The sequence below is a fragment of the Larimichthys crocea genome, chromosome XII (genome assembly GCF_000972845.2).
Source record: "Larimichthys crocea isolate SSNF chromosome XII, L_crocea_2.0, whole genome shotgun sequence".
NCBI lineage: Eukaryota > Metazoa > Chordata > Actinopteri > Sciaenidae > Larimichthys > Larimichthys crocea.
This window is the reverse complement of record NC_040022.1, coordinates 23212126-23226980: the sequence shown is the minus strand read 5'-3', so window position 1 is coordinate 23226980 and position 14855 is coordinate 23212126. Positions and strand designations below refer to the sequence as shown.

Here is a 14855-nt window from a genome sequence, read left to right as displayed (position 1 = left end):
GCTCCAAATCCATTAAACCTCCAACAAGGGGATTGCATACCACACTAAAGGGACAGGTCTCAGCAGGACTATAAGCATGCATAGAGAAATCTCTATGGCGAAAGTAGAGCAATCATCAGAGGTGTAGCTCAAGAGTTAGACCAGCGTAACTTAAAAAATATTATCTTGGAAAACTGGATTCATAAAAGTTTAGATTAGCTGTTAAATCACTTGGCTACGTTTCTCCCTTGTGGCAGAAAGAAACAAGGTATCAGCAGTGAAAGATTAAATCCACATAGGAATGACACCATAGTTAATTTAATAAACATACAGTCCACAAGAGTAAAAGTAAGAGACAAATATATAACAAGTGTATCTAATCCTCCTCATATTTCTCTCCTCATGGAGCTCTGCCAGCCAGACACCAAGGTCAAACCTACAGTGACTGTGCACACTCATAATGTTCCCTATTATTATGAGAGAAAAGTAATTTTACTAAATCACTGTCTGGTGTCAAATCAATGTTTTATATCCAGCATTACACTGGTGGAATGTGTTTTATAGTACTTAAATGTACAGTGTGTGAGATTTAGTGGCATGTAGTGTCGCGTTTATCCTTACGTTTTTAAGGTGATTATATATTACTGAAATACATAGTTATGCACTTTATATTCAGTTTCTGTCGATAGATGACCCTAAAAGTTACACAATGAAGCTTTAAATACAGGCTTGGGGTACTTGTGTTTGACTTGTCATGCTATCTTATAGAAGGAAGAAGTGTTTATTATAGTTATTAACTAACTACCCACAGCATATAAAATATCTTAAAGCTCCAGTGTGTAACATTTAAGGGTATATATTGACAGAATATCATATTCATGTTTTCATTAGTGTAAAACCATCTGAAAATGAATTTATGTCACCTCAGAATGAGACTTTTATATCTACAGAGGGAGCGGGTCCTCGTCAATGGAGTCCACCATTTTTAACAACTTTGTTTCTACAGTAGCCCAGAGGGGACAAACCAAATTCTGGCGGTGAGGTGAGGGGTTTTCAATTGTTTGCAATCTGAAACTTCACCACTAGATGTCACTAAATTCCACACGCTGGATCTTTAAATAAGTTTCTCAGCCTTTAAATGCTGAATCGAAGTCAAAGTATCCTGTACATAAAAATGTAAACCTGTATGATACCTTTTCTTTTAAAACTTGTTTTTTTTAAACACAGGACTAAGTTATGGTGAAATATTTTCAGGCTACATTTACTTATGTAAATCATCAATGAATTGCAGTTTTATTAACATTATTACTATTTACTTATTTACTATTTTGCCACCATGAACTAAGAAAATAAGAAAACAATGTAGATGTCGACGTAGGTCACAGATGTGTTATGATTTAATCAGAAATGCTCCTCTGAGACAGCAGTGGTAGCGTGGCCGAGTGGTCTAAGGCGCTGGATTTAGGCTCCAGTCATTTCGATGGCGTGGGTTCGAATCCCACCGCTGCCAGTAATCTTTCATTTTGTCAGCCCCGATTACCAATGAATACTGATCAGCATACACACATTTGGTGGAAAAATTTGATAAACATAGACGCTGTATGCGTCATTCTGCTTTTACACATTATTGCAGACAGCTGGGAAAATCCATGGCAGTGCATGTGTGCCCTCTTGTGGCCACATAATCCTCAAATATGACACACCAAGTTGGATAACACAAATTTTATTTTCAACTAAAAATGATGGAGGGAACTCATACATTATTGTGCTTATTGTAGATATAAAATGGTCGTTGGCATTCATTGTTAATGCTTTTATTGCTAAACGTGTACAAAATTACTAATCAAACTCTAAAGACATGTAAATCACAACAACAAAAAAAATTATCATAGAAGCTAAATGCAATCTTTAAATACAATCAATCAAATTTTAAATATCTTTTTATTATAAAGTTAAATATTACTTTTTGTTTCAATTATTCCGTAGCAACTTCAAACTGTGGAGAAATACATTCACACCACTCAGGTTTAGTACTTTTCAGGAGCCGTCTAGTTTCCATCACCTTGCAATCAGAAATACATATACCAACATTAAAAAGGTGGATGAAATGAAGCAGGGAAATAATGTAATGCGTCTGCACAGGTGGTGAAAAATAGCTTGTTGTGCAGCTTCAAGTGAAAATTCCTCTAACTGACTATGCAGCACAGCATTAGTAGCATCAGGCTGAGCCCCATCAGCAGCAGGAGGATGAGGCATCGGGGCATCTGGGAGGTCCAGGAGAGTTTGAAACGAGGACAGCTGGAGCGAGTCTGCCTGGTCTTCAGGTACTGCTCCACACAGTCCACCAGGCTGTAGGGCTTCGGACAGTAACCCAGCTCTCGACGGGCCTTGTCGATCTTAAAGGTGTGGCTCACGGTTATGCTCCTTAACTGCAGTGGAAGATCATTTGTGTTAAATGTACAGAACAGAAATCCAGGGACGTAACTTAAGCTGCTGCAGAGAACAAGTTAAAGGTCATATTGTCAAGCTAATGGTTCAGATTAACCTCAGTTTGGCAACAGTGGTTTTACATTCTGGTAGCCAGTGACTGATGGGCGCATCCGGTTACTGCATCTTCTTACTGCTTGGGGATAAGGTGTCTGCATGTGAAGTCCATGTAGTGATAGAGGAGTTCAAACAGAAACCACCAGCTTTAAAACGCGTACAGCGTTTCATCCTCCCACGAGTTAAATCTCCTTCTCCAGTGATGCTTCATTCAGCACACACCTTGCACAAAAATTCTCCAGCGTTCCACTGACTCATACTAGGTTATTGTTTCAAATTCATCCAGTTCAGCTCATCATTGTCACACACACTCGAACCACAAACTGCAGAGTCCTGCTCATCCTGTCTGACCCGACAATCATCCTGACTATATATAACTCCCTCTGGTAGCTGTGTCTTTTTTACTGCCTTCAATTTTCTATCACTTGAGACGAATCTGCATTAAAAAGTCATTCACTGCCACAGGCATTAACTCACTGAATTCAGGACATACTGTAGATGATATTTTAATAAAGTATGTCGATTGTAATGATGTAGGGTTCCTTTTTAATATCTGGCCAAGGACAGAACATTTTCCTTCCGGCAAAACCAAAAGTACTAATACGTCAATGTAAAAGTACTACATGACAAAAGTTAAAGAAACAATATTGCCTAAGTTGTAGATAATGATGTGTACCTAACACTGACTGGAGAATGAATCAGAGCATTTGTATGTTGCAGTTTTTTGGGGTTTTTAAAAAAAAGAAATTTCTTGAAAAATCCCCAAACCATTAAACCATTAAATTAAACCATTAAAACCCTCTTTTTCTTACATGGACACACATATCTCCAAAAAAGGTCACAAATATCATGTTTGATGTTTAAAATATGTCAAATAATTGCCTAAAACAGCCGGGCACTGTTGCTTTTGGCAAACTGAACTTTTAGCAGAGTAAAAAGTGTGTTTGTTGGGGACTATTTTCAGCTGTGGATGAATACACATTTTGTGCCCTAGTGAGTATTTATTGTGGTAGGACGATAAATGTATAATGATGTGTTTTTAATTACTTACTTATACTTGTTAGCATTAATTCATTGTTGATTTTATTGTTGCCATGGGGTTTGTTGATAAATAAGAATATCATCAGAGTTATTCGCTAAGTTGAAGATAAAAAAAAAGCATAAAAATAAAGATAAAAGACAGTTGAGTGGCTCTCTGTCGCATCTTATAGCTGGTTTTTCCACGTGTTTGCAGACCTGGATTTCATGTATGAGATTAAAAAAAACAAACACCTCTGCGTGTCACGCGATGGCTTAACCTGAGAGTTGGCAGGATCATTCGAGCCTAGCTGAGAGGTTGTCTAACTATAGTCACCGTGGCAACAGCCACTGTACCGACGTCACTTCCTGTAAACCTCATCTTGAACTTCCTGTTCTGACCCACAGCAGTTTATATTTTATTCACGATATAATCATCGATCCCCTTGCCAGCAGCTGTCTGACAGAACGAGCTCCAGGTGCAAGCCCACAGGCTCAGCTTTGGTTTCTGCCTCATCACACATTCATGAGTACTTTACAGGTCGGGACGGAGGCTCCTTAAGATGTGTCGTTAAAGGCCTCTCCAGGCAGTATCACTGCACACTGCCCTCATCTTGATACAATTCAGGTGTTTTTTAATTGAGCCACAGGCCATCAGATAGTATTAAAAGATTTCCGGTGACTGTGAGAGCTGGGTTTTGTTATTTGCCGATATTTCTAAATTAACTTTGGTATTAATTCATGCACAAAAGATAGCATCAGACGAGTGAGGGGGCTGATAGGAAAATACCCGTCTTAATGAAGTCTGTCTTCACTGTTGTGGGGGAGACTTAAACAAGGATCTACTTATCAGGGAGCACGTAATCTATCTCCAACACGCATGACTTTCACATGCTCACGCACAGCTCCACAGCTTTGTAACTTTCAACGCTCACAAACCCATAATGCATTTTACACTTTGAGGTCAGAATACACGGTTTAAAAGAGAGAAGGGCAGAAAGAAGCATAATTACCTCACTTTTGGTAAAGAGGAGAGGCACATCTATCACTGGTCTCAGAAGGATATGTAAATATTCTACCAGGTTGGCTGAAAACAGAAATAAACAAACATACAGTTAGTGTTAGCAATGTTGTGGAGAAATTGCTGAAGTCAAAGTTTAATGGTGAGGTCAGGAAGGAAGAAAGTGTTCAGGAGCCTCTGATGTATTATTTATTGACGCTTGATCACGGAGAATTAGAGACACTCTCAAAGTTCATCAGAAGTGCCTGAGTCGGTCTCACATTCCACCCAACTCATCCTGGTGGATAGACTTTAAACCCCAAGATAACACCACAAATACTATACGCCCAGAATTAGCCAAAGAGAATGGTTTTATTCATGCAGGTGTTAGAATCAGAATCAGAATCAGAAATACTTTAATAATCCCAGCAGGAAATTATTTATTGTCAGCATATTCTGGTCTGGAGACACAGATGTCTGTTTACGCAGATTGGAACGTCAACGCCAGTTATCTATTATGTCTATGAAGGCAGAAATAGGTCTCTTTGACCCTGGCCACCACAGTGTTGAGATAGACTGGCACCTACTGTTCTCAACCAAAGCCAAACAACTAATACTGCTGAGGACCTCAAGGCCCACATGTGACCTAAGGATAAAAAATTCCATAACAAGTAATAACTCACATATTATGTTACACTGAAAAACTTTGTCCTCATCAGGATCACAGTAGGGCTGGAGCCTATCCCAGCTGACTTTGGGCTAGAGGCGGGGTATACTCTGAACAAGTTGCCAGCTCATCACAGGGCACACAGAGACAAATAACCATTCACACTCACATTCACACCTACGAGCAAAAAAAAGCCGGAGACACGAGGAGAACATGCCAACTCCACACAGAAAGGCCCCGGCTGAGGTTCAACCCAGTAACCTTCTCGCTTTGAGCATAACCACCATGCATTGGTTATTTAAAAGGTGTACAGATCTTAGTTAAAGAGAGATGAGCTACCTGCTAAATTGACAACTGAAACAGGCAGGGTTATCAGCGGTCCGCTGTAGCCGAGATTTTCAAACTGCAAAAGTAAATTGCACAAGTTTTGACAAAATGCATTTCACTTAATCTATAAATATACTTGGAAAGTACTTAAAGGATGAGGCAAGAGTTATTCTATATGTTTCTTAATGTCAACAAAAAATTCACTGTCTTAGTCCATCACTTAATAGTTGGAGAGAAAAAAGCCACCGGAAAGTTACTCCAGCAGGGGAAAATAGTGCAATAGTTGGGGACTATTGTCAGCTGTGGATTAATACACATTAGACCACAGATCCACAGCGGATGCAATAAAATCATTTTTAAATAAATAATTTGACAATATTGATTTTTCTACTAAGGAAGTATATACTAAGTGGGATAATATACAGCGAGCGTCACTGTTGTGTTTATTTTTCACACATTTTGGCCTATTGATTTGTTTTTAATAGTTTTTGGACAACAATCAATCAAGCTCTGTGGTAGAGAGGACTAAGACATATCAGATATATATCTTTGGCTAACAGTCAGTGCTTGTAGGTATTCATTGTCTGTTTTGGTGTTTTCACAGGATTTGCTGACAACAAGAATAATAGAGAATATCACCAGAGTCGGCATTTAACTCACCAGCGGTGTCAACCACTCGAACAGATTGACTGAAACTCCGTCATTAATGAAATAGACCTGTCCACTCTGCAAAAGAACAGAAAACAGTGCAGACACTGTACATTATCTTTATATAGAGCAACATTGTGCAAATTGTCTACCATAACATAAAAGATTAAATCATTTTGGTGATACACTGACTTATAATCAGGTTCATTGTTTACTTCTGTTATTGTACCATGTAACAACTCGGAGTATAATCACCTACAATTTCACTGATTTATGATTTATGATCATATTTTATGGAGAAAATGTTTTCCTCAACTCTCTAGTTTAACCAGGGAAACTAATCATCTTAAATATAACCAATATTCAAGTCATTAAATGGTTATTTTTATTAATTTATATTATATGACTCCTTAGGGCTGATTTAATCTATGTGGTTTTATAGTAGAAAGTAGTCCAGTCTCATGGATCTATGGGTGTTTGTCTTGACTCACAGACACATAGTTCCTCTGCAGTGTGAGAGCCTCAGCTGCCAATATGTGTGCCAGCACCAGGTTATCTACATGTACCCAGTTCATCCTGGCCTGCGGGTCACCGAACCTGAAAATGAACAACCGACGCTCCACGTTCACCTGAGAGAGAGACAGAGAGACAGAGAGAGATCAGCTCAGTTCATCAGTTCAGCAAACAGAGATATGGCAGAGTTCTTCAACAGGTAATCTGTCAGCAAGAGGAAGATGGAAGATAAAACAGACATGAAACTGTTAAGACTGGGGTAAAAGGGCTGATATGTATGCAGGGAAGGTAATGAGGGAAGGGGTAACAGGTGTGCTGGTGAATGAGAGGCTCTTGTGACTGAGAATGGGCCGACAACTTTATGACAACAGGAACTGAATAAAACAGAAGCAGGCGTTGTTGTGACACTGTAGTACAGTAACACAACTTTATATATGTATATATAATATGTATATATGGGACAAGCTCATATTTTCAATGATTTACAGGCATACATATACTTTTTAATAAAAAAAGCACAAACATGAAACAGAATAAAAATATAAATAGTTGTAGCTGTATTATTGTTTTATTTCTTACATTTAGACTCTGCTGTATTTCTGTGTATAAAAAGTGAAACAACCATTTTTTTATAACTCTCTATAATAATATTTCTGAGCAATTATGATTAAAGATTTGTACGTTTTTATCAGCACCTGTGTGGTTTTTCATGCATTTTGGGTTTCTGGCATCTTTATCTGTTGTTAAATTGAGTTTGCGCTGAAAAGAAATGATACCAAGCATGTGGGGTGAGAATAGGTTAAAAGGAGTTAAACAAAATGCATGGAAAGTTGTCAAAAAATTTACCAAAATCAACATGGCATCAGAGAATTCAAACAGTTTTTATACTGTACTACAATAAACTGGGCTTGAGCTTGTAGATATCTTAACTTGTAACTTAATGACTTGAAGTCATATATATATATATATGCATATATATTTTTGTGCAAATAAACTCCAGGCTACAGTAAATAAAAAGTCAGCCGTCTTGGCCGACAGTAAACCTGAAACATAACCAGCCACAAGCAGATCTTCAGAAGCCTGCACTGCTGCCTCGTACGGCAGGAGAAGCTGGAAGATAAGCGGTTGTAACTGGACGCCTGGAGAACTCTATCAATAATGTAAACTCTTCAGGCATGAACACATTCTGACTCCAGACACTCCAAGATGTATGTTTCTTCCAGCTCCAACGCAAAAAGACTTCATCACGACACACTATATGTCTTCCTCACCATGACTCTGTAGAGGTGTCTCCTCTCATCTGGTCCGTAGATGCCACAGGGCCGCAGGACGCTGGTCCGAAGCAGGCTTCCACCTTCATAAGAGAGGATTAAAACTTCCAGCTGAATACATGTATTTACATGTTTCCTGAAACATGATGCTATGCATCCAGCAAACTTGGACAGCGGTCAATATCATCGGACACAAATTTTTTGTTACTACATGAAAGCTTGAAAACTACTAATTCATCACTGAGTTGCAGGAAAAGTACTCCAATCTTTTACTTATAGATAAAAATAACATTACTACAGTGTAAAAATACACAATGCACAAAGTAAAAGTCCATTTAAACTCACACTTAAGCAGAAGTACTGTCAGCTAAATATATGTGAAGTATCAAAAGCAAAAGCTCTAAAGATCAATGGCCTCAGTGAGTGATATATCATGATTATACTATGATTATACTACATTATCAGTTAACACTCATGCAACAACGAGAGATAGGATGATGTGAGATGGTTAGTGGGGCAGTAACTTTGCTCTTTTAAAATATTGGATAAGTGTAGCTCTCTGGATCTTGTACTTAGGAGACATAGGAGGGGAAAGATCTTTTTTACGGGGTTACTAGCCAAAAAGGTCTTTTAACATTTTTCTGTATTATATAAATCTATTCTATTCATATCAGATCTTAATGTGAAAGGTAACTGGGAAGTATACCATAAATCTACAGGAGTAAAAAGTGCAATATTTCCTGTGGTGGTGTAGTAAAAGTATAAAGTCACATAAAATCCAATAAAGAACAAATTTGTCACTGCTGAGATGCCACCAGGTCGTTCAGCCTGAGGCAGTGGAAAAAAAATGAACCACATCCTCGTGTGACTATATGACCTCTAACCTGCAGTACATAATTAGACAGGTCTTCGCTCTTTGCTTAATTGAATGTATAAGGTGATGATAGGGTGCAGGGTTACACCGAAGGAGAAGGAAGCATGAGCCTTCACACCTGTTAATGTAAAGAACATAGAGGAACCTGAAACCAATGTCTAGTTGTATTAGAAAGCCATCAAATGGTCACGTCAACCTGCCACGCTACGAACTAAACGACGCCTGGCTCTGTAAGTCGCTTTGGATTAAAGCGTAACTCTCTATAATAATATTTCTGAGCAATTATGATTAAAGATTTGTACGTTTTTATCAGCACCTGTGTGGTTTTTCATGCATTTTGGGTTTCTGGCAGCTTTATCTGTTGTTAAATTGAGTTTGCACTGAAAAGAAATGATACCAAGCATGTGGGGTGAGGATAGTTTAAAAGGAGCTAAACAAAATGCATGGAAAGTTGTCAAAAAATTAACCAAAAACCAAAATGGCACCAGAGAACTGTTTTTATACTGGGTTGTGGATTAGATTGAAGGCAGTCTACAGTACAGTAAATAAAAAGTCACCCATCTTATCGCACTATACCTTGATTGTTCCCGTTTCTGTAAGTCGCTTTGGATAAAAGCGTCTGCTAAATGACTAAATGTCTAAATGTGTGGTGTTAAATTGGATTGCACACTCCAGTTTCCATGGCAACCACAGCCTATTTTTCGCTCTCTTTTCTTTTCTTTTTTTTACCCAGAAACCAAAAGCAAGGGTTGCAATCTCCTCTGATTGTGCCCACTGTTTTTTTTTTGGTTTTTTTTCATGTAATTCTGTGATTACGTTGTCATTACACACACTTTCACACCTTTCAGTGAGCTTCCGTTGGCGGAGAGGACCATCTGCTCTGCAATCGCTTTAGTTCTGGAGTAATGGTCGATGTGCTGGAACAAAAACAAACATTAGATGCATTATATTTACCCTACTGAGTACTGAAAATGTCTTATTGTTGGCAATTGTATGGGACATTTACAAATGTTGGTCTTGTGTTGACGTCTTTATTCCAAGTTTCTGTGATACATGGGTGGGTGGGACATTTATGGGAATTTATGGGTAAGATTTTAGCTGATGTGCTGATATTAACTGATTTGTTATTGTTTTTTACTCACAACGTCGGGTGGCACATAAGGCATTGAGGCCTCATCACACTCCTCAATTGGTTTCCCAGTAAACACCACATTAATGGTACTGGTATACACCAGCTTAGGGATGCCTCTCTCCTTACACACTGAAAGAAAGCAGGATGGATGTCAACCAACTTTACATCAAAGACTACCAGGATGTCAAAATCTGAGATAAGACTTAATATCAGAATATCAAATTAAGCTTCATTATTGGAGCCGGTGTCATGCTAGAACAGGAGCTGGACAAGCAGGCAAAGTAACCAGGATCAGCAGCCTCTATGAACCTTATGGCACAGGCAAAGATACCAAAGAGGACAATAGAGGAAGCTAAGAAGAGAAAGGAGAGAGGCTGCCAGACAAGAGTAAAGCTTTTAGTCGTTGGCGAGAGCTTTGTGAAATAAAAACCTGAAAGACACCGAGCTGGACGATTTGCTCTTGGACATATTAGCTGGCTGCAATGTCTTGTGTTGTTGCACTTGATTGATGATTTGCTGTCAGCAAAGTTGTCGACTGATTATGAGTAATATAATCATAACAAATACACATGTACAACAGTTCATATTTACGACGGTAATATTGCACTCTGGTGGGAGCTAAATCTCAAAAATACCAATTTCTACATAATGTTTATGAAGTATTAAAATATTGCTAATTTTACGTGAGCTATGAAAATCTTAATTAAAAAATGTCAAGTATATGTATATGGGAGGTTTGGTTTTGACCTTTGTTGGATGTATCCTTACCGTTTATGATATTATTGGTCCCTCCTATGTTGATTGACTCCACCTGCTCTTTTCTCAGCTGGCAGACAGACAGAAAGAAAATACACATCATCTTACATCATACACACACAAACAGGCCAGCAAAGCAAAACAAAGACTAATTGTAACAAGGTGAGTTTGCTTTAATTACTTCAAGGTTGGAGCCATGGATATCCTCTATTTGTGTAATTATATACTCTTTGTGAACAAAGGTCAACCTTAAAGGGAACTCCATGTAAAAGTTACGGAAAACTTTCCTCTAGAGGGTAATGTAGAAGCTAGGTTTTGTCAAGGCGAATAGAAGAATACGTGGAAGCATGAACTCCACAACATGGCTGTTGAGTCTTTCTCGAGAAATGTTGGAAATCGCTGAAATGAAGACTCGTTTATTTCATCATGTAATGAGGTTTACTATTACACCTGCAGATGGATATGCCAGTCGCAGTGAGCTGTTTCAGACGAAAGGTATCTCTCCAAGATAGAGTACAGACATTATCCACTCATCCCTCACTGTGTGTCTCATTTTGCCCCCTTCCATACTTAGACTTGCTATTTTGAGTACATAAGTAGGTTTACACTGTCAGTTATGGTAAAATGCTCCGTACAATGAGTACCCGGATGATGCACTGATAACGGTCAAATAGTTTAGTGTGGAACGCTGAACACTTCAGCATTGTTCACAGGTCATGGTCGCCATTTTGGCTACCTATAGCAAAGAAGGAGGGACCAGCTGAGGAAGCTGCTGGAGCTGAAGTGGTTGCAGTGAATACTGCAATATACAAATGTAAGTTGTATATATGTTTTTTTATATATTTTGGCAGTCAAATGTTGGCGCAAATGGTTGAAATTTAAAAAGAAAAAGAAAAAAAACGGTAAAATGTTGCGATCCGGTAAGTGCACACAGGCCATACTTGTATTGAGATAACACTACCAAAAACAGTGTTACCTCAGTGAGAAAGCTTTCTAAGAAGCTAGCTAAGGATTTATGGACTATGGACAGAAAGTTTTTCACACACGATTAACCTCATCTAAATAAAGGGAGTCAACAGGTCAGCTGGTGAACAGTCTCAGGTTTGGGAATCCACATCTGTAACAGTGAGTTGCTGAGGTGACCAGTCACATGTTTATGTTACAGAATGATGAAGACAGTTGGAAAATGTGTCTGTAAAGATTCTCATCCAGGTCACAGTACCCAGTGAAGGTTATCATAGACAACTGGACTAGCTTAGTTAACTGATTGAGTTGATTCACCCATGGCTTGAAAAACAGTGCATAGAGCTGCTGTAAATGTGAAGCATGCCACTGGATCCCCTTATGTTTGGGGCTAACCCCTGAATGTTTACAACATCTGGCTCTGCCACTGGCGAATATAAAGACTGAATGAATATAGCCACTGATTGTAGCTCTTCATTATCCTATGAATACCCTGATGACATACAGCGTCTGTTTCTCTGGCTTTTTTTGAATGATTGTGAGCAGACACTATAAAGAGGACATGAAGGGAAGTCACCTGTTCTGGTCCGGACATGCCGTAAGACGCCGTGTGGAATATACAGTCGACACCTTCACACACTTTATAGAGGGAAGAATAATCCCTGATGTCACTCTGTAAGAGAAAGACAGATGAATTAATTAATGCCAACTCTGAGGATGCTAATCTTAATTAATTTCAATCACTTTTCAGCACTTTTACATGATATCATTATTTACTCATGTACATTTACTGCATTTTCTCAACACAGCATTTTGACAAGTTAGGAGGGTTCAGGAGAGTACATGTGGTGATGTGAGTCAATAATTATCCCATGAAAAGACAGTTATAATTAAGGTAAGTGTGCCATGAGGCCTGCAGGTGAAACCTGATTCATGTCTCCACCCTCTCTGACCCAGTCAGCAGCTGGCACTTTGAGGCGGATCACTCACCTGTGTCTGTTTCCAGCCAGCACGAAGACTAACCAGAGAGAGACACTGGCTGAAGCAAGGGAATACTATAATTGATTTTCAAGTCAGCACGGGGCAGTATGAGTTAGAAGAAAAACACATAGTGTGTCATCTATAACCCAACCCCAAGATGACACAAGACACAGGATTGCACGGCTTGTGCGTCAAGAGAGGCAAACAAAGATCTTTCCCGTCGAATGTGAGACAATAAATATGAGGTTTTACAGCCGCTTTGAGTGTTTTAAAATGTTAAAATCTAACAAATGATGTAGGAATAAGGATGAAAATAAACATGCATGGAGAGAAACAGTTTTTGTTTTTAATGACAGCCACCTCAAACATATAAAACAAATTTGCACTGACAAGATTATAAAAATTTGGTGAACTCTGTTGTTCTCAAGTTTAATTCATCTTCATGAACTATGTGATGTGATGTAAATGTAATTAATATGTAAAGCTCTCTGGCAACCTAATCATGTAGAAGATATTAGGTCTTTAATATGAGGTCCTATTTTAAACAGATTTTGGTCACAGTGAAGCAAAGGGACTAACATGTCTGTGCTAAAGAAAGAAAGAGTGAATGATAGTGTGCCAGAGTGCAAAATGCCAGAGCAACCACAGCTGTATGGCTCAGTAATTATTACCAGTTGTACAATTAGTGTTCACTCTGACTAAATTGCCAGCTATTGGTAATATGTAGGGAAAATATAGAAATATGAATCTGTATTATAGTGGGAGTAGATTAGAAAGAGTCTCTCCCTCCACTGTACCTGGCAGAAGATTGCTCCATCAGGGATATCACAGGGAGGCTTGTTTATGTCCAGAAGGATCACTGACATCCCCTGGCTGGCTAGCTCTATCCCCAGCCTGGACCCAAAATATCCACCTCCTCCTGTCACCAACACCTTCCCTGTGGAGATGCCAGTTGCCAGTGCTGCCTCCTCTCCCAGTCTGGAGGCCGCACACTCCTGGCTGCCGTCGCCGCCACTGCTGCTGGCCATCATGGCTCCATTTACCCGGTGGCGGACAGACACAGCTGGGCTGGAGGCGACAGTCGGGGCTGGGTGGTTGACCCATGGCTGGTGGTTGAGGTGAGGAAGGTTGTGCATGTGGTGTCCACTGCATGCCTGCAGGCGACAAAGGGGGACACCGTGGCGGGGAAGTTGCTTCACCTGGCAAAGAGAGCTGCCACTCTCAGTCATGTTGGGACCACACAGCTCCATAGACATCCTGATGGGTGGAAAAGATCGGTGGAAGGAGAAGAAAATATTGGTTACTGATTTATTTAGTGCCATTTAAGTTTTACCAGTGAAGACTTTTGACCCCATTCAACTTGGCATTTTTTTGTAGATTTGGCATCACAACAAGAATTTAAAAAATGTCTGGCTACAGGGAGACAGGTTTGTTATGACTGCCTCCTGCTTGTTAAGGGGTTAAATTAAGAAACATGTTAATTAATCTATTTATTAAAGTACTTTATGACATCCTCATGATGGATGCATGCATGTGAAATATTCAACTATAAGCTAAACACTTCATCACTCCACTGTATGGCTATTAAGACCTTTGAAAAGAAACATTCAGAGTTCACCAAACCAGTTTCACAGCCTGCCATCACTCACACAGATCTTCAGATACATGTTACATAAAATAAAACCTTTCGCTTTCAGAGTGATAAATACCAAGATCAAATTGCCATCAATTCAAATTAATAAAAAATTAACTTACCTTAATATTCCCCTAGTCCACTCTCATCCATACCGGTGCTGGCTGACTTATTAAATAGTCTACCCTTCCTCTTTTGCTCTCGTGATCCCTCCCGATGCGTCGCCACTCTCACCTGTCAATCACCTGCACCCTCACCTGAGGATTCCCCTACCGTAATGCCTGGATGCAGCGCGCCACTTTTTTTTTCCTGCAGTGGCCCACACCAGAGTTTGTTCAAGTGTTGCTTGTCAAATGTTACCTCAAGACAAAAGTGAATAATTTTTCCTCCATGGATGAGGTGTCACTTTGTATTTATATAATAGATATGCATTTATATTTTCGATGCTCATGTTAACTCTTCTTCTCTTCGTTTCAGCCACATGTGGCTGTAAACTGAATCGTCACATTTTTAGTTTTTATTGTAAAAATAGATTCGCTTATAGTTCATT

General features: G+C 39.2%; 1 protein-coding gene and 1 non-coding gene across 2 annotated transcripts; one reads left to right on the top strand and one right to left on the bottom strand.

Moving 5' to 3' along the window:
- The first annotated feature begins 1407 nt into the window (after positions 1-1407).
- On the top strand, positions 1408-1489 carry trnal-uag (transfer RNA leucine (anticodon UAG)). Its single transcript has one exon. It is a non-coding gene; the product is annotated as a tRNA-Leu (tRNA).
- Positions 1490-1743: 254 nt separating this feature from the next.
- Positions 1744-14503, bottom strand: sdr42e2 (short chain dehydrogenase/reductase family 42E, member 2). The gene is made up of 12 exons (XM_027285677.1): positions 14428-14503; positions 13470-13929; positions 12269-12364; positions 10741-10798; positions 9983-10101; positions 9682-9757; positions 7967-8049; positions 6674-6811; positions 6195-6260; positions 5547-5610; positions 4554-4627; positions 1744-2408 (listed from the first exon to the last, which is right to left on the bottom strand). Exons 2-12 carry the CDS (start codon positions 13926-13928, stop codon positions 2166-2168), a joined length of 1476 nt encoding a protein of 491 aa, XP_027141478.1. The 5' UTR covers position 13929; positions 14428-14503; the 3' UTR covers positions 1744-2165.
- Positions 14504-14855: the final 352 nt, after the last annotated feature.